At 42.9% G+C, this 20867-nt stretch overlaps 1 protein-coding gene across 2 annotated transcripts in view; it reads right to left on the bottom strand.

Annotated features, from left to right (window-relative positions):
* FRMD4B (FERM domain containing 4B) overlaps positions 1–20867 on the bottom strand; it is a 596661-nt gene that overhangs the window by 512404 nt on the left and 63390 nt on the right. The window contains exon 1 of one of the 2 annotated variants that reach the window (XM_078661468.1): positions 18651–19124. The exons of the other annotated variant lie outside the window; for it this stretch is intronic. Within the exon in view, the coding sequence (XP_078517594.1) occupies positions 18651–18812 (162 nt within the window). The 5' untranslated portion in view covers positions 18813–19124. Of the gene's footprint in view, positions 1–18650; positions 19125–20867 lie in introns of those variants that run through there. 2 annotated transcript variants of the gene reach the window in all.

Raw genomic sequence — 20867 nt, 5'->3', positions numbered from 1 at the left:
GAGAAGTAGCCAGGCAGCCCACGCTGCTTTATGAGCAGTGGGGCCCGTGGTGCTGTAAGTTTATTTAAATAAGTATTTAGCTCATGGAGCGACGCAGCCAAGTTCAAGGGAGCTCTGTTTCGTGTAAAACACTGACTGCCAAAATAGCCAAAGCAGAAAGATCAGTTAGGAAAAAAAGAATATAACTGTAAAACTGATTTTTTGTGTGAATGTCAGACTTTTAAATATATTTGTAGGCACATTAAAAAAAGACAAAAATCCTCACAGGCGCACCTGTACTCCTATGAATTACGGCGATTTTTAACTTCTGATGCTACTTACAGAGGTATCAATTTGACATGAATTTTCACATTTAATTGTATTGTTTTATCCTTCACATAGATTACATTTTCCATTTTGGAGCCTTTCTTTCTTCGACTACTCCTTCAACAAGCATTTGCAATGCAATAGGTCTCACATTTACGAGAGTTTGAGCTATTGGCATTGTAAATGACAATGCCTTTTTTATGTGTTTTTTGAAAAACAGATAAATAAAAGGCCTTGTCATTTGCAATACCAAAGGTTGAACTCATGGAAATGTGAAACCATTTGCATTGCAAATGCGTTAGGAGAGAGATGTCCTGAATTTTCCTGCCGGCAAGAGCAGGCAGGACAAAGCTCTTTGAGAAAATAGTGCTCGGAGGAACTTTCCATTCTATTCCCCATAATTCAAGCACCACTTCTGTCTTAGGGCCGGATTTAGGTCTTGGTGGATGTGGTGCCCCATCACAATGGAGACGGATATCTTGTCCACCAAAATATAAATTCCATTATATCCTATCTGATTTTTATTTCAGCGGACGTGATATCCCTCACTGTTGTGACGGAGTAACACATCCACCAAGATGTAGATCAGGCCCTTAGTCTTGCAAGCATAACTTTTGTAGTAAATGGGAATTCGGTCAAAGTACACCAAATGAATGTGAAATTATAATTTTGCATGTCCTGCTAGTTTACAAGTAACATTTTTCACATTCTGCAACCTAGCAACACATTCAGAAGCAAATATCGCTCTTTTCATAAAAAAGATGAATGTGGCCAGACCACAGCAGAGGACATAGTGTGGACAGCCACATCTTAGTGAGGAAGCAAGCTGAATCACTAAAGCAACAAGAAAAAATCCTAAGCCACTGGCTCCAGCTAGACGAATCAGTATAGATGAGCAAACATGGAATTAGTGAATATGTTTCCAGGATGGTCAGGGCTCGCGTTAAATATGGAGGGGGCACGGGGAGGGGAGCTTACTCATGCACAACAAGGTTTCAAAACTATAAGGAGAAAAGCCCCCAATGGACCCAGATGTTCCAGGTATCCTTTAGTACATGTTTTTCCATTGCCCTTGTAATTACCTCTATATTTAGTTTTTGTCTACGTACGAAGGGCACCAAATCGAGGTGACCATCAAACTGCAAATCTAGTACATCCCCTCTCCTTCCTTTACAACTGCTTGAGGATGGAAGACTCTAAACTTGCCTCCAACCCTCTTAGTCGCGAGGTGACCATTTTTTTTCTTTCAATAAAATGTAATGCTGGTGATCATCGCATGACATATTTTGAAATAATCATCAAGAAAATTGCAAATCATATCCTGGACTTCTGTCATTAGACACAAGTGCGAAGCATCCCCCAAACATTCACTATAGATACTTTTTGGAATAGACAAACTTTCCTGAGACAGACGTCCACCTGGGGCAATTAGGTGTGCGCTAGAACACACCCACTAGTACTCCAGTAGATGATGAGAGCAGGTCAAGCCTCCTCCTTGAAAGAAACATCAAGACGCGGTCCAACTTGAGAGGACACATTTGAAACTTCAAAGATGCACTTTAGTGACTGGCTGGGGATGTTGCACAAATGCCACAAACTGAACATAAAATTGTGAACTGCCCACAAGACATTGATGATTCTCACATAGTGCGGGCCTTCCTGCATGTGGAAGCGAGTGTGACTTGATTCGTTTAGGTAGGCCCTCATGATGTTCTTCTGGATTTATAATTGCTTAGTGGTCCCTATAAATTAAGTGATCTGAGAACAATCTTGATATTTGTGGCCATCAGTCAACATCTGAGTCTGTACCTCAGGAAACATTATTGTAGACCAATAACATTCAGCATCAATGTTTAAAACAGTAGAAATATGGATCAAATTACAGAAATTGATGACACCGTGCTTTGGGACACTGAAAGAGCAGTGCAAGTAAAGATGGCTGACCACTGCAGGACTCAAGGTTGCCTATTGGACTAAATGCTAGGATTCTATTATAAAATCAATTGTGATCACTGTACTGGTCGTAATCAAAATCCTATCTCAAAGGACACAATAATCACCGTCATCATATAGGAATGGATATGATGACCAAATCTCCTGTCAAAATTCATGACTACCACCATGCTTTTATTGACCACTTCGGCAAGGGCAAGTCCAAGGAACTAGGTGGCTTTGCTATCAGTAATAAACATAATATATACCAGGAACTAATGACAAAAAAACATGTTTCAGTATACATTGGGCACACAAACTGCCTTGTAATAAGAATAGATTAAAAAATGACCGATTTTTAGTTTCCCTTCCTTATTAATAAAACCATAATTATACAACTGAAGAGCCTAGCTCAGACCTCCAGAGCAGCACACTCTTTAGAGTAGAGTCACAGCCTGTCTCTCAGTACTGCTTTTTAATGCTTGCAGTCTGTAGATCAGATGAGGTCTGGTGAAAGCTCCACTGTTGAGCCAGACAACATGGTGGGAATGCGACTGGTTAACTTTAGACATGTGGAAGGCCCATGCCAAGTCATGGAGCCTGTTGGAAGGGACATGGGCTCCAGTGGGCTCTCATCCTTCCACAGGACTGCTTCCATCTCTCGTATGGGTGAGCATAAAGTTTCTAATTCTTCAGATTTAAGAAAATAATTGCAAACCATGTCCAACGTAACAGTGCATTTATACAACCCTAAACCATATAGTTAAATGCATGCGTGGTTGCGGAACACTCTCATGCAGTCAAGAATGTCTTCTGTGCTTCAGATAAGCACTTTATGGATGTTTCTAAGACCAGAACAGTCAGAAAATCTCATAAGGCTAGCAAGGACTCAAATATTCCCTGGTATTTCTTTGTGATCAAACTAAGACTTCCATGTTTGGAAAGTATTTTTAAACTAGCCAGTGGCAGATTTATCCGATTTATTTATTTCCTTGCAATACTTATTTTCGGATTCTCACTCCACTCTGCCTGGATTGGGACTCTTACAAGTCACAACAAATACTTGTTATACTGTTTTGCTCTCACATCTGAAACAGCAAATTACACCTGGCAGATTATTGAGTTGTATTTTCTTTGAAATTAAGTCAATTTATCCTCAACATTTCGGTGTGGAATTATTACTCTAAAAATGTGAAAGCACTTTCAAAAGTTTAGGCAACAAGGTTGAGTGAAGGTCTACAAACCCCAATGCATCACTGTCAAATACGACCCAAAGGCATCTACTCTACCCTTCCTCTGTTTTGACAACAAATCACAGCATCAAAGTGTGAATCCACATGCAGCCTCTATGTCTTATTCAGGGGTACACCTGGTTACATTTGCTCCCGCAGAAATGGTATGTTTAGTTGCTCAACACATCCACGTTCTATAACTTTGACATATATGTCCGCATCACATCTTCACTTTTTGGCATCCATCTTCACTTTCTGTCATCCACACTCACTCACTATTATACATGCTTTGCTGCTCAACAGGGGCACAAAACAAGACTAATATGAAATTCATTTAAAATAACTGATCTTCGGAATAAGGATAAAACAATTTAGAAACAGCAAAATCTAGTTTCTGAATGAGAAAGTACTGAGATTGCCATTGTGGTAATGTGAATATGTTTGAGAAATGCCATGGTTTATTTTGAAATTGCGATTCCAAAATCTACAAGACATCCACGGGGGGCTCTTTCAGTTTAAAAGCTGATATGTGTACTTTTGGAAACGAAACATATTTTCTTTTGACATGTTTATCAAGGCCGCCTTTTAGTCGTTGTAGGTCATTCCTTTGCACTTAATTCAACTGTTTTAAGGTCTACCCTGAGACAGTGGTACCTGTCTTCTAGAGCTCTCCTCGACATCCATGCCCACCCACCCAACCATTCATCCATCCACCCACTTACATTCTTAGGTTCGTCTAGCTAATAAACCACTCCACACACCCATCCATTCACCAATCCACCCACCTCCTGTTATTCATCTGAACTCACCCATCATTACATCCACCCATCCACGTACTCGTGTATCTATCCAGCACCTAAAAGCCTCCATGTGTGTTGTCTTTGTGTACAGGAGTACCTGCTTACGTGATGTCAGCATGTGCACCCGTGATGTCAACAGTACAGTGCATCTACAGTAAATACACATACACTTAGAAGAAGCCAGGCCTATTGGCTTTGCCAATGAAAGTGCCATTTACAGATTACATTTTGTAACTGCAATAACCCCTTTATATAATGAGAAGAAGTGATTCTTGATACAGATGTCTCCACTTTTGAGTAGGGTTTCTTTTTTCAACACACAAATGTATGAATTTGTTCTAATATTGAGTCTGTAATTGTGCTACGGAACTTGAAAGACTCAGTGGGCCCTTCCCTAAAAATAAAACCGATTCATTTTAACAAACATCTGGGGGGAGGTAAAAAGGGAATCCTAGAGTTACAGCTCCACGTTCAAAATACACACATAATATGCCGCTTAGCAGCCTCACAGCAGAGTAACTACTTTGAAAATTCAGTGGGATGGGATTACACACTATAGTGCTCAACTTGGTGGACACAATTATGGGCCCATAGAAATATATCAACATGGTGTGAGTCTCTTATGAGTAACTGCACCTGCCTCAGCAAATAGTTTAAAGGTACATTTTGTTCCTGGAGAACTCAACAATTTAATCAAAGCCTAATAAATTGTGCCAGTAAGTGGCATGCTTACAGGCGGTCCCAGCAGCCAGCACTGGTCCTCTTGTGGGAGAATGTCTCTTTAGGGATTCACATGCTGACGTTTGTTTTCCTATTGGAAAGGAAAACACGAGCGCTGGCTTTCCTGTGAACAAGGGCAGACAGGTGTGTGCGGTGAGAAACAGCCTTTTGTCGTGTGCTGGGGAGAGCTTGCAGGGCCTTCCATAGATGTAACTTTTGTTGAGTTTATGGATGCTCAGACTAGACTGACCTAATGAGTTTCATGTCAGGAGAAGGGATGGGCTACTCAAAGGGTATCACTCCAGTTACCTTTAACTTTACATCAATCTGATAGCAGCACTGGAAAGGAATATTCGCCCACCTAATAGGAAGCAAGTAAGGGAGGGAAGCAGGGATGTACAGAGAGACGGGGGGAAGGCGAAACTAAAGAGGAAGGGAGAGACAACCACTGGGAGTTCAACTCAAAAAACTATTTTGGAGAAAATAAAAACCTACTCCTGTAGAACTCAATTTAGTTCAATTCAATAAATCTTTATTCGGTTTAGAAAAAAAACATAAAAGATACTAGCCTTTCAATATGTGGCATTACATTATTTCATGAATAATTTTTAAAATATAGAAAACTTATTAAAAACGATGCCTTCAGCAAACTCATATTAATAGTCTCATCAGTCTTAGCAAGTATTTTACCAAAATGCAATCATAGCCGAGCAAACAAATTCAGCACGAAGCCTCTGCAAGAAAACCATAGCCGGTCTACAATGTCTAAAACCATTTTCATTCAACAATGGCAGGAAGCAAAGGGGCACGGCGGAGTAGTTCTGGACCACTCCTCCATTTTTGGGAACGCAACATTAAAAGTATTATTTTTGATTGGAATCGGGTCAGTCGGTTCGTTATGCGTTATCATATGTAGATACTGTTGCATTTTATCTGCTGTTAAAAGAGGCGAGTAAATCCTTTTGCTTTAGTGGCCTCTGTGATCAGTTCTCAAAGATTTGCAACCATGGAGTACTGATTTCTCTCTTGTGGGTTGTGCACATGCATTCTGAGTTAGTAAAATACTCCAGTTTCCCCAGTTTCCTACCAAGAAAGGCTATGCAACCAAGCCAGGTGATACTGTGTGCATGGTCAAGGGATAAGCAATCGCGAAGTACCAGCCAATTAAATGCAGTTTCTGGTTTCGACAATACTGCATGCCACAGTTAAAGGGGGTGAGACTTAATTACATCATATTTGTAACTAAGCACCATTTCTCCATGGACTATATATTTAGAACTACTGGCTGGTGAGCCAGAGCTCTTTCGAAGAAAGAGTTTTCAGCAAGTTATAAATCCCTGCAATCCGAAAAGCCCCATACGCCTGCTCCATGAGATGCAACGGGTACAGATCTAGATTTGTATTAATAAACTCATTTCTTATAGAAGTTTTTGGTCCAACTTACTGGAAAACCTGAATATAGTCGTAACAGAATTCTCAAATCATATTTTCCTGATAGATCTTTGGTGGGTCCACGAGGCCTTGGAGTCAAATTGTATACCAAGATAGGAAAAAGTTCATATATTTTCCACAATCGTTACATAAATTGAGAATGCACACATTTTCGTCCGCTTCAGTCCACAGATCGTCATAATGGTCTTATATAAGTTGATTCTAGGGTCCAGATTGTCTATATTCAAGGCAAATGCGTCCAGAAGTGTTTGCAGACCATTCACAGATTACATCATTAGAACCGCGTCGTCTACATAAGGTAGTATAAGATTGAAAACATTTTTTACCTTGGACATTTCAATACCCTGCTCTTTTAAGCCATAAATATACAAATTAAAAAGTCAAGATGCAAGTATGCACTCTTGTCTTACTCTCCTTCTATCTTGAACTGATTAGTACACACTCCTTTGATGCCATATATGACACATGCAGTGGTGTTCTGATACAATTGCCTTAAGAAAATAATAATCACCTCATCCACCTCTAGATTTGACAGTATCACTCAAAGTTTAGGGTAGGCTACTCTGTCAAATGCACTGACCAGATCCATGATTGCCAGGGGTTAGACAAATTCCAAGCATTCCTCCCATCACCTTTTGTGTTTTATGTACCGCCCTAAGTGGCAAGGGTATGCCCAGAGGTGGGTCTCATGCTCACTATATCACTGGAGCCAAACTATACGTGGCTGAGGTGCCCTTATTAGGGGGTACTTGTTCCTAGGTTGCTTGTGTTTCCTTTCTGTTAGGATCAGGCCTGGACATTTTGGCTAGACTGTTCCCATGAGGAGCAGGGTCAAGGTGATTTGCACATGGCTGAACCTAAACTGAGTCAGCATAGTGAGCAAAAGAACGATGGGTTGGAATACTATCCAAGCGAATGCCTGTGGTTAGACAAATTGCAATCATTCCTTCCATCACCATTTGTGTTTCAGATCCATGAAAGCCAAGTGGATGGTGCCTTGTTTGTCTGCTGTGTATTTACCAAAAAAAGGTTAAGTGCTTGACCAGAAACATTCAGATCCCTTTTAGTAAAAGTGTAAAGGGGACACAGTCCTTTCTATTTGTACTAATTGTACATGAATTTTCCTGAATATTACAATTTTGCCATTATAGATATTTTGGGGCTAAATCGAGATGGCATGCAGGAGTACATATAGTATCACTACAGGCCTACATTTTAAGTACTTCAAAAGGCCTTTGTGATCAGACCCGAATTGCTTATTACAGTGAGCACATAGAGGAACAATCTATAAAGTCAAAATTGTTGTCATTCTTCCTAATAGGATAAACAAGTCAGATCAGAAAAAGGGCCCTTGTCAATCAACTACTTGTCAATTGCATTCCTGGTCACAACCATCATGAAACGAGGTTTTGCGGTGTTCATCTTACATGCGTAATATAGGGTGTGCAATAAATAAAGGAATTTAGTTATAGGTTATCTAGCTGCTAACCATATTAATATTATATTGGAGTAAGCAAGATGTTGCCTTGCCCATGCTGTAGGACATCATCATAATTCAGAACTCGTCTGCACATGTAGACACCTTGATTGTGTGTTATTCTTTACCTTTAGAATGAAGAAGTTAATTAACAATAGAAAATGCATTTTTGTGTATATATATTTTTGTATACTTTTCTTAGGTTAGCAACCATGTGGGTCCCCACTGAATCCGTTATTAACAATGTGAGGGGAGTGAAGTCATCGGGGGACAGAGGGTAGGAGGGGATGCGGGAGCGGAGCGTCCCATGCAGCCAGCAAAATATAAATGTATCTATATATGTGGAGTCAGTGAACCTAGTGTCCACCAAATGAGAAAGCACATGGAAATCAGGGATACGTCACCCAGCGTGTTTTGTTTGTGTCTTGTCAGTGTATGTTGGACAATTTATTCGAGTGTGAAAGGCAGCCATGGATTTTGGGACAGAGGAAGCACAGGGGAATATAGGAAAACACTGCCCTGAACCCTATTAAGCTTTTGCCAGGTCCAACACTGTTGACAGAGTCTAGATATCCGAAGGGTATAGACTCAGGCCTTGTGGTAACAGAGCTGCTAAGGGTGGCATCCCTGCCAGGTCACATTCAGGTTTAGCATAAGGTAGGCGGGCATCTGGATGGTACCAATGATATGCAAACTGGGCCTGAGCCACAGGAAGCACGTTTGGAAATCAGGGACTGCAAACTCACTCTGGTCCTAGGGAAGGATAAGAGTATTCCTGGTGATCCGAGCCTACGACCTGCCCAAATTAATTTTAAAAGGAGGCTCCACAGTGTAAGAAAAATTGAGTTTGTCAAAGTAATGGGTGTATTAAAAAGAAATACAAAAAGCAGGATGTACAACCATTTTATTAATGGCAATACGACCTGCCATGGAGAGAGGAAGCTGAAACCAGTTATCAGTTTGGACTGCAAAGATATGGACGGAAGGGCAGTGATTGAGGTAAATCACTTGTTCTTTGTCCCTTTGTAAAATGACAGCCAAATATTTAGTCAAGTTTTTGCACTATTTAAGAGGGTAATCACAAAGGGTAGGCTTAGGGACATCTGTGACGGGAAAACGTTCGGATTTCGCCCAATTAATATGCAGACCGGAAAGGCCACCAAAACTAATAATATTCCGCGTTAAGGGGGTCAAGTTGACCGAGGGATGCCGAACAAATGATAAAAGTTCGTCAGCGTACATAGAAATGAGTAATGGGCAAGGTTTAAAACGAAGGCCACAGTGCATGTGATTTTTCTGTAGATGGTAAACCAATGGGTCCATGGCTATGATAACAGGGGCGAAAGAGTGCACCCCTCCTGGATGCCTCTGGATATTGCACAGGGCTCAGAAAGAGGACCATTTACCGTATGCGGGCCAAACTTCATGTATATAAAACTGAAACTGTGCAATAGCTTTGCAATAATCATATTTCACATTTTACATATTTACTTGTATTCAGCTCATCACAGCCCTTGTTAGAAAAGCATTAGCAAAGCCAAAACGTCTCGCCTAAGCAAAAGCTATGACTTTGTCAGTGTTTTTTTGTCAATGTATTTTAGCAATGTTGTACACATTGGCAAATAGTGTCATAGAGTGGAGTGGAGTGTAAAATGGCATGGACCAGAGTGGAATGGAGTGGAGTAGGATGGAGGTGCGTAGAGTGGAGGGGAATAGGGTGGAAAAAGGTGTCATACAGCGAAATGTCAGAGTGGAGTAGCATAGAGATATGTACAGTAGAGTGTTGTGAAGTGGAGTGGCCTAGAGTAGTGTAGAGTCGAATGGCATAGAGTGGCGTAGAATCGTAGAGCGAAGTAGAGTGGTGTGGCGTAGAATGGAGTAGATCATTATAAATTACTAAGTAGTCCCTGACCAGGGAGATGCAGCAGAAAAACAATGAATATAGGCCTGAAATCAGTGCTATATTAAGGCTGTCCAGCCGGAGAATGGAGTAGAGTCATGGAGTGGAGTGGCGTAGCATGGCCTAGAGTCAAGTAGCGTAGACTGGAGTGGCGTATAGTGGCATAGAGTGGAGAAGAGTGTCGTGGAATGGAACAGAGTTGAGTAGATTAGAGTAGAGTAGAGTGGAGTGGAGTAGAGTAGACTAGAGTGGCGTAGAGTGGGAAGGAGTGAAGTAGAGTGTCATGGTGTGGAGTAGAGAGGAGTAAAGTATACTGTCAGAGTGGTAGGGTGTAGAATGGAGGGACGTAGAGTGGTGTAAAGTGTGGTGGAGTGTAGTAGAGTGAAGTAGTGTAGAGTGGAGTAGTGTAGAGTAGAGTAGCATGGTGTGGATTAAAGTTTTCATAGAGTGGAGTAGAATAGAGTGCTGTGGAGGGGGGTAGAGTAGAGTGACGCAGAGTGGAGTTTTGTTGAGTGGAGTAGAGTGGCCTAGAGTGAAGTGACACAGAGTGACAGAGAGTGGAGTGTGGTGGAGTGGAGTGTAATGAAGTGGAGCCAGGTGTCATAAAGTGGAATAGACTGTCATAGGGTGGATGGTCATAGAGTGGAGAGGCTTACAGTGGAGGGTGCAGGGTGTGTTAGCGTACTGCACTTACAGACAGCACATTTTCAGTTAAAATGACCACAACATTGGCAAATACAGTGTTACTGATATAACTATACAACTCACAAATGATAATGTGGGGAAATGGCATCACCTAATACACTGATCTGTATAGATTATCCCAAAATATATGTTTCTACCCCACTGCCGGATTACAAAAGCATTTGCTTAATTTGTGCTTCTCCAATTCTGATATATAAGTAAAAAATTGCACAGTTCATTTACAGACATTTAAATATTGTAGTGTGCTAGAAAAAAAACTTCCTTTTCCCATTCCTAGTATCCAACTAGATGGTCACATAATTCCTCCCACTTTGACGTCAGAGAAAGAAAAATAAACACCAAGATTCCTCGGAAGACAGAGCTTGACATTTGTCTAAGCCCGGGCAGGGTTGCCGAGTGCCACTATGCGGATTTCCACGGAGTTGGAAAAAAACTCTGCTCCGCTCCCCTCCACCCTCCATACTTTAAAAACAACATGTGCACATGTGCAGTTTCACAAGACGTACAGCATAGGGGTTTGCGTGGAAGAGGAAGTTGAGGACAAGGAGGAGAGAGAGACCACGTCGAGGAGGAGGGCAGTCCGGGGACGCCACAGCATTTAAGGGCTTTTTTACTGCTATTGAGCATAGGAAGGGGGCGGCTAACTCCGCTCCGCTGCAGAGTCAGAGTTTTGCCTGACCTCTGCGTTCTCAACAGAGCGCGGAGTTGGCAAAACTCCACCAACTCTGCTGGCGGAGCGGAGTTCTCTGCCCGGGGTTACATTTGACCTCTGTTTTTGAATGCACAGCAAATGTGACAAGATAAGAACAAAATTTAAAGGCCTGCTTACAAAAAGCCAGGACTCATGGAAGAATATAAGGAACGCTGGTGAATAAGCTTTGCTCTATGGGAGGGACGAAGACATGCTGGATAGCCTAAAGCAAATAAAGCCAGCGAACAGAAAGTCAGAACGTGTGAGTTACAAACCACAAAGCCAATAGTAAGTAATGGATGGAAAGCTTTCCCAGGGAAGCTTTTAGTATGTCCACAAGAGCCATAAGAGAACACCATCCACCCCTCTCAAGAATACTGCGATACCCTCTCAGACTACTACCACAGCAAAATCACCAACATCTACAACAATTTCAACCTCCAACTTGCCACCCTCAACCCCAACGACCTCAACCAACCAGCGAACATAAGCCAAACCGTTACCACCTGGTCTCCGCTCACCACCCTGACCACCTCTGCCATCATGTCTTCCATCGACTCCAGGGCGCCCACGAACCCTGACCCCACCATCTCTACAACCTCGCAATGAACCCAATCAGCATGCAACTCACCAGCATCCTCAACACCTCCATCTCAACAGAAACCTTCCCAGATAGATGGAAACAAGTAGACTGCAGACCTTTCCTAAAGAAAGCCTCCGACGATCCCTGGGATCTGAAAAATTATCGTCCGACCTCCCTGCTCCCCTACACAGCCAAAGTACTTGAGAAAGCCATCAACCAGCAGCTTACCGAATTCCTGGAACAAAACCAGTGACTGGACGCCTCACAATCAGGATTCTGTGTCAACCACAGCACTGAGACCATGTTGATTGCCACCACAGCTGACATCAGAACACTCCTTGAACGTGGAGAACTGTGGCCCTGATCCTCCTTGACCTCTCAGCAGAGTTCTACACTGCCTCCCACAACACCCTCATCAACAGATTCTACAACACAGGCATACAGCAAGACACCCTCAAGTGGATCACCTCCTTCTACACAGGATGCACACAGAGCATCCGGCTGCCTCCCTTCACCTCTTCCCTCAAAAACATCATATGCGGTGTACCACAAGGACCATTCCTCAGCCCCACCCTGTTCAACCTTTGCATGATCCCCCTTGCAGATGTCGTCAGATCCCACAGACTCAACATAATCTTCTACGCAGATGACACTCAACTAATCCTCTCGATCACCGAGGACCCCTCCAGCGTCAAAGCAAACTTCTGCAACGCTATGACCAACGTAGCCAAATGGATGAGTGATAACTGCCTCCAGCTCAACTCTGACAAAGCTGAAGTACTGATCTTCGGGAAGAACACCTCCGCATGGGACCACAGCTGGCAGCCTGCAGAACTCGGACCTACACTAACACCAACCACCCATGCACGCAACCTTCCGCGACAGCCAACTGACCATGAAACAACAAATCAGCGCAGCCCTGCTTCCACAAACTCTGTATGCTCCGCAGAATCTTCAGATGGCTCCCAATCAACACCAGAAATATTGTAACTCAGGCCCTCGTCACCACCTGCCTCGACTACAGCAACAACCGGTATGCCCGCATCTCCACACAGCTTCTCAGAAGATCTCCAGACCATACAGAACTCCGCAGCCAGACTCATCCCAAGCCTCCCTAAACAACCCACATCACCCCTCCCCCTTAACCTGAAAATCCTCCAATGGATCCCCATCCATAAGAGTGGCCAGTTCAAGATCCTCACACATGCCTAGAAAGCCCTCCATGACCTAGGACCTGCCTACATCAACCACTGACTGAACTTCCACCTACCCTCTAAACAACTACGTTCTTCTTCACCCGCCCTCGCACCCCCAGCATCTGTCACAGTTGCAGCGGTAGCTGCTCCTTTTCCTACATCTCTGCCAAGACCTGGAATGACCTTCTCCTCCAGCTCCATACAGCATCCTTCCTGGCAGACTTCAGGAAGAGACTCAAGACCTGGCTCTTCAGAGACACAGCGTCCAGATACCCCTAGGGATGACAGTGTTGCGCTTTACAAATGCTGATTGATTGATTGAAGAAGTCTTTTTGCAACCAGACAGCTGAGCTAAGGCAAAGGTAGGTAAGACAGGCACTTGAGAAAACTGAAGAAGTCAACTAATCAACCTGCTGCTGAGAGGTGCCTGTAAAAGGAGGCCTGTGATGGGAGAGAACGATGGTAGCACCAGCCTGTAGGCAGACAGGCATCATGGGCACTGCAGAGAGACAGGGTGCCCACAGAGGGTGATGGGTGTAAAAATTAACAGAAGTCCCCATATCCTTCTTATTTTTAGCACCAACGATGCACTAACTGACTGGCGTATTGCTTCACCTGTTTGTTTAAAAAAACTATTTTCCGTCGAATCAAGCGATTTAAAGATTATTCATAAAATTCTGTTAACTTCTTGACTTTAAAACCAAATATCAGGTCCCAAAGAAATTTTCGATAGATTCATGTCCCAGAGAGAATTTTTTTAAACTAAAGGCATATATGAGGAGCAACGGGTTGCCACATAAACATTTAAGTTCCCTGCACCCAATAAAATCACAGAGACCTGTGCAAATGTAGGCACTGCATCACTGCCCACATAAGGGACTTTGAATGAGACACTCACCTACGATCTATAGGTGCTTTAAATGAGTAAGAATCTAAAATACTTTTTATACGAATCAGGATTTGATGATATGTCTGTAAAATATGTAACGTGAATGCATTTGTGCGTTTCTTGTTAGCACATTACAACACATCCGTTACCACGATATACAGTTCCATCACATTTTTATCAACACATGGTCGTTTACAATGCATGCATTTATACCATAGGAGAAGATAAGTATCTAGTAATAAGGTATGGTAAGTCTTTTACATTTCAATGGTAGGTAGAGTTAAAGGAACTTAAGGGTTTTAGGGTTCAGGGATGGGCAGAGAGGAATTAAGAGTATTTTAGGGTTCAGAAGTAGGTAGAGGTACAGCAAGGTTAGGGATCAGAGGTGGGTAAAGGTAAAGGGAGGTAAGTTTTTTTGGGGTTCAGGAATGGGTAGGGGTAAAGGAAGGTAAGGGTGTTTTAGAATTAAAGGGTGTGACTAAAGGGTGCCTCTACCTCACTCTTGAGTTGTATTAAACCTATCAATTATTGGTGAGTATCGGTATACAGAACTAGGAAATACATTTTGGAAAACTGGAGGACAATATATGTATATATATATACTTTTAACTGTTTTTAACCAGTGTGGTGTCTGTCTTTAAATGTGGGACTAAGTGTGTGTCATATGTTGTATGTCGCAAATCACGCACGATGTACAAGGATAGGTATGAGTGAACTATCACATATTAGGGTCGTTATTAGACCGGCCCCTAGATATATCTCAACGTATAGTGTGAATGATATAGGATTTACTAATGGAGAACCACTTTATACTCCATAGTATTAGCAATAAAGGTGCACAAGGAACTCAAGCACAGACCTCCCGTTAAGGCTGATGCAGTAAACACGCATGCAGTGCGATATGCATGCATTCCTTTAATTACAATTTATTTCTATATGTTCACTTGTAACCCTGCTGTAATAATTCTTTATACAAAAATGTACCATGGCTTTTTCTCTTACAGGTGAAACAAGAAAAACTGAAACACAGGAAGGGCGAGTGTTGTCCTTCCCCAACTAATGTAGAGCATGACATAGGTGTGCACTCGACTATCCAGGGAAGTGTTTATTTGATACCTTGATGAAAGCCCAGGGCTTTTTCAGGCCATAGTGCAGGGCTGAAACATGTTGGTCAACAAAACATAGGGTAATAGGACCATAATAGTCCATATTACCCATTTCCTATTTTTTAGCTTTCCCCCCCATATCCACGAATAAATGGATATCTTGGAGAAGGTGAGGGATTTTCAGTCTCTAGTTAAGCCCCCCCTGGTCACCCTTTTTCACTAAGTGCACCCTGAAATATGGTTGAGCCCACCCTGACCTTTAGGAGTCAGGGTGAACCTGATGATGAAGCATGACTCTAATAGAGTGTGTGAGGGTTATATATAAAAAAATAATGTTTCCCTTCCCTACACCAGCCATGCGGAGCAAGCTTTCCCACTAGGGATTTACCAGAAAGCCACCCCAACCTGACTTATGCAATAAATACGATCTTCCTTGTAACCATAGGCGAGATACTTGTTTGTAGTTTTTAGTTATAATTATGACCACGTTTCCATAGGAAATGGATTTTGTTTTTGTTTGCTAATAAGTTTGGCTCCATTAATGAATCTTCATTAACCTTTACAAAAAAGTGTCTCATCTACCTCAGCTACTCCCTGGAAAAGTTCAGGATGATCCATCAAGCAGGGGCTAAGAAAAAGGGGGCCCAAAAACATGTTTTCCCCATGCAACTTTCCATGGGAAAATTGAACAGGAATTCAGGCCAAACATAATGACTTCAAATGCGGCAGAAAGCTTCATCTTTACTCTCAAAGTGTGCCTATTGTGATTTGGTTTAAATCGGATCAGTAGGTTTTGGGATATTAACGTTCAAAATGTATGCATATTCCCCACCATGCTACCACCTTGGATCCACTGCAGAGATTTGTGGTACTGTGCGCTAAAATCACACAATCTGATTGGATGGCCACAACTGAAGAAAAAGTTGTGGCTGCCAGGTTTGGACTCAAGTACTCAGTCTCTGGATCCTAAAACACATATTTAATAAAACACTGGCACAGGCACTGCTTTCCAATCATATGCTGTGCATTTGCTGTCCATGGGGGGTTGGGCACAAAGTGGGCCTCAGACCAGGTCCTGAGTCCAACCCCATGCTGCATATGGCCAAAGGCAGTGCCTAGCGAGGTGTGGGCTACCCAAGGGGGATGGATGCCAGCCCTGGCCTCAATCCAGGCTTTGCACCCATACTCATGGCGCGCCCTCACATATTACATCCCTCTTGACATGTTCAGTGCCGGCATTGAGAACATCACTGATGACATCTCAAATAACATCATTTATGACAACATTGCGCATGGCAGGGGCGCAGGTTACAGTTAGTTTAGCTAACAAAAACTAGTGAATCATAGTTTCTTTTAAGTTTGTAATTTTACTTTGTAATTGTCATTTGTTAACATGGAGGGGGTATTCCAAGGAAGCAGGGTGTGCTCGCAGATCCCTGGGCTAAGACAAGATGGATGTTGTGCAAAGAATGACTACAGTAAGTGAGAAGAAAAGCTGAATGATTGGTGAGGGAAAATGAGCATGTGGTGAGAGCAGGAAAGTAGTGAGGAACACCAGCTTTTGCCTGGATCCAGAAGTCTTCAGAGAGTGGTCTGAGGAAGATAAAAGTCACATTGAACCAGATCCAGATGCGGATCAAAATGGAAATAAAATGTTATTTATTCTGCTCAGGCGGGGTAGTGACTAAATATGAACTTTGTAGGAGTGTTTGAGGTTATCATTACACTCAATGAAGTAGGTGTCTATGTGGGAGAGTATTGTTTTAGAAGATAGTTTATTGATTTTAAGTATACACTCCATTCTGTTAAGGAGCCTTCATGGAAGAATATTTTATCGAAAATGGCATGGATTTGCGCCTGGATTTCTTATTAATTATGTAACATAAATAGAGCTTTACCAAGTTCATGGATGGTATACATTCCAAGCATATGGGCTCAGTGCTCACTTTAGTTGACTTATGTCTCCTACACTATTTAAATGAATCATGAATGGCATCTGTATGCTTATAATCCAAACATCTGCATGCTTCATCAGGTCCCAAAACCATACCAATCCCTTTGTGTTGGAATGATACAATCGTATTGGCATGAGCTGAGGTTGGTTAACAAGTCTTCTCAAAATCTAAAAATGCCCTAAATACACATCGGGAATAGAGGTTTGTATCGCTATTGATCTATTGGTCCTATTGTTTACTACCTGGGCATTTGGTTCAGTGCAGACAGCTCTCCAGGTGCTGAAGAGGCCAAGAAAAGAATGGATCTGACACAGGAGGCTGGAGGGGTTGTAGGATGTAGCTGCCGGTTCACTGACAAAATGGTTTCTGCACCACCAAGTATACACAAATAAAGTCCTTCAAAGTAGCACACTGCCTAACAAAACTAACTCACATTGCTCTTGACAAATTACTTTATCGGAGAGTTTATAATCTATACCCATCACTCTGGAAATTTTAAACGAGGCAACAAACTAGTTCTAAAGAAGGGTGAATTAAACTCATTCTTATCAGTCACCAAACGACTTAAAGGTAACTTTCAAACATTGCTCACTAGTCTAGAACTGAGAGTCTACAGATGTATGGCTATTTGAGCCAGCTCCAAACCGGCTGGACCATCCAACATCTAGTCAGACACATGATGGCATTAATGAAGCGTGAATGCAATCAGTCTTCTGTGCAGTACCTTGGCCAGCGGCCAGACTAAACAACATTAACACCACCAAAGTGAGCAGTGATCCCCAGGTGAACAAACCTTCCTGAGATGTGTGTTATGAACATTAGTCCCTCAGTCAGACACTCCACATCAGACTTCAGGGGTGATTGATCCCACCCCTGTAAGAGACAGCTCTTGCATGGTGATTGTCAATGCATGTGAGGAAGCTGGGGTCCTCTGCAACTGAAAATACATAGAGTGTTTGGCTCCCAAATTCCCATTATGCCCACATCCCACTGCGAGAGTAGGTGCTGTAGATGAAAAGAATGGAATTTCAGTATGGACGCTTCTTTTAAGTGTGAGGCGGCTTTCTCAGTTCAGTAATATGTTTGCAATAGTGGTGAGGAAACATATATCATGTAAAAATATTGAAAAAAATCAAGTTAAAACAAGTACCACAAAAAATAAACACATAGTCAATAAAGCATAAAATGTCCTGTTGGGAAGCAATCAAACAGTATATATACAAATGAGAAGGGCTTGCCTCGCTCTGCTTCTGTCGAAACTACATAATATTTTATTGCATACTAGGCAAACTCCCAGTAGAAGGTGAATCGAAGTTTCCAATTGTATAGGATGCATTAAATTACTGCAAAGACTGTGGAGCCAATTCGAGCAATTATTTAGAGTCAATTATATTTTTTTTAAACTTAATAAAACAACATTTGATGTCAGAAACATAGTTTCAGAAAACTCTGACTGTGACTACTTGGAAAGATGCTTTGTAAGTAAACGATGCAATTACTAACATACCGAAGAGGCGAAGATGCTCTATAGCAGCAAGGCACTGAGTGAAGTAAATGAAGTTTGATGTAAATGTGCATGCGTCAGCAGTGAAGGTGCAATAAGTGTACTTGCTGATGGTGCAGTGTGGTGGATATATGTAATTAGTTGTCGCTATTCCCTCTCCCCATGCCAGCCTGTACCCCTCTAAATGCCCCCTGGCTCTTACTTGGTAAACTTCTCTGAGCCCGCACCAGGTCCTCAGGAGGTGCCCGCATCCCCCCAGCCGGTCGGAGTACCACCTCCGCAGGGTGGACACAGTCAGGTTCCACACGAAGCGGCTGCCGCTGAAGAGCAGGTCCTCCACGCCGCACATGAAGGCAGAAGCCATGGGTCCCCTCCTCAGAGCCGCGCCGCGCGCCAGTGCCTCCGCCGAGGGCTCGTGCCGCACTCCGCGCGCTCTGCCGCGCGCGCTCTGGGAAAGGGCAGGGAGCTCGCGCCTCTCACACAAACTCCGCTTTCATTGTGTTTCCTGGGCTGGCTCCATCGCCTGGCAGTCGCTGGCGGCGGCGGCGGCTGCAGTCCCTCGGCAGAGCCAGGCGCTCACAAACCAGCCTTGTGTGCTGCTACTCGGAGGGCTTACCCTGATCTCTGCTAAGCCACGCTAGCGCGAGCTCTATATTCCAATTACATTTTTAACCCCTCTGCCACGCGCCCAGACAATAGCCACGCGCTCCCTGCGCGGAGGGAAAGCAGCACCTTTTATCCGGTCTCACAGAATACATCTGTCCATAATCTCTGACCATATTATTGTGACACACTTTTATGTCTAATCTTCTCCTCCGTCTGCCTGAACCGGACTAATATTTGAACATGGCTCGCTCCTTTCTCAGTTTGTTTATTCAGCTGAGATGGAGCGGTGCTAACCGACCTGCATTACAACAATACCGGCCCAGAGCTCCGGCAATAAAGGGAAAATCAATGTAATTACAGCTGTGGTGCAAAGAACAGCAACGCCAGTCCATTTGAGGCCGTAAAATTCGCAGCGAGACTCATTCCGACGTCACTTTTCTGGGTTTTAATCAGATCCTAGGCCTCGGATAAAAGTCCACTCAAGAAAGACTGTTGCAGGCTGGAGTTGATTTCTTGGTAAAATAAAAATGTCACAATTCTACTATAATTCTGCTCAAGAAACATGCCTCTGTGCTCTAATCTAACACCTGAAGCAGTGTGTTTCCACAGCGGAGCTCGTGGGAGTCGACGCCTCATCCCTGTCCTCAGGGGCAAAACCAGGCTGCGGCCCTGCCCTTCTGGGAGGCAAGAGGCAGAACAACTGCAACGCTGGCGGTGCATCAGCCATCTTTGGGCATTCACCTGTGCAGGAAACACATGTGGTTCTCGCAGAAGAAAGCAAGAGCTCATCTGATATATTTAAAGCCTCAGGAGAGTTTAGTCATGTTTGAAATAAGATATTTGTTAGGGTTACTGGTTCAAATCCAGCCCAGGTAACCGTGACTAGGGGGGTTCTTACAAATCCTGGATGATGGTCAGTGGTTGACACAAATAAAGTTGATGACCTGGGCTCTCCCGGGATTTGGAAAATGTGATACTTCTAGGCGCAGTTTCAGCAGAGAGGACAAAGAACGAATGGGCATGGAATCCAATTGCTAATCATGCATATTAGTCAGGGCCAGTGCCATTTTGTGATTCTGCAACTGCAGGGTTTTCCTCATGATTATGGATTTGCCAAACTTCCCAAATAATGCACCATTTTCTGTATAATCTGCAGGATTTAACAAACAATGTCCATAGGAACGGTTCAAAAGTTACTAAAACCTTACCACACATGTTGCAGTGCAGTGGCGGTTTTTGTTGTTGTTGTGCAGAGGTAGGCAGTGCTTAATTTGCAAAAACAAATAAGTGCCAGGGTCAAAGATACCTTTCAGGAGGCCACGCCTGCAGCTTGTACCACCTAAGGCCCCTGCCAGCGGTGCCAAATACTAGTACCAGTGCCAACTATTAACCACTACACTCCTACAAATGTGCCAAATAGGACTAAACCAGATGTTGCAAAGCTATTAGAATAGCCTGGTAATGCTGATATTGATATTTTTTTAATTGCATATTGAATTGTTACACACTGCTTGTGCTCTTTTAAAAACAGTCTGACAGCACCACCATTTGCCGGTGTCGAGTACTGTTAAACACCGGTACAAATAAAGCACAGGAGGCAGGTCACTTTTCAGTTGTGGATTGCTTTTTAGGGGCTAGATTGATAATAAGAAGGTGAAACATTTACCCATAAAGTGTTAACAAGTGTACAAATAACTAGATAGTGAAATATCATTGCTTCTAAATATGCTAATTCACACTGCATACTTTGCCTATTCTTGTCACATAACTTAGTCAACCCTGCCACATAATTTGACTCTCCACTGTTGCATAA

The sequence above is a fragment of the Lissotriton helveticus genome, chromosome 9, assembly GCF_964261635.1.
Source record: "Lissotriton helveticus chromosome 9, aLisHel1.1, whole genome shotgun sequence".
Classification (NCBI taxonomy): domain Eukaryota; kingdom Metazoa; phylum Chordata; class Amphibia; order Caudata; family Salamandridae; genus Lissotriton; species Lissotriton helveticus.
Note: the sequence above shows the minus strand (reverse complement) of the source record. Positions and strands in the feature narration are given on the sequence as shown.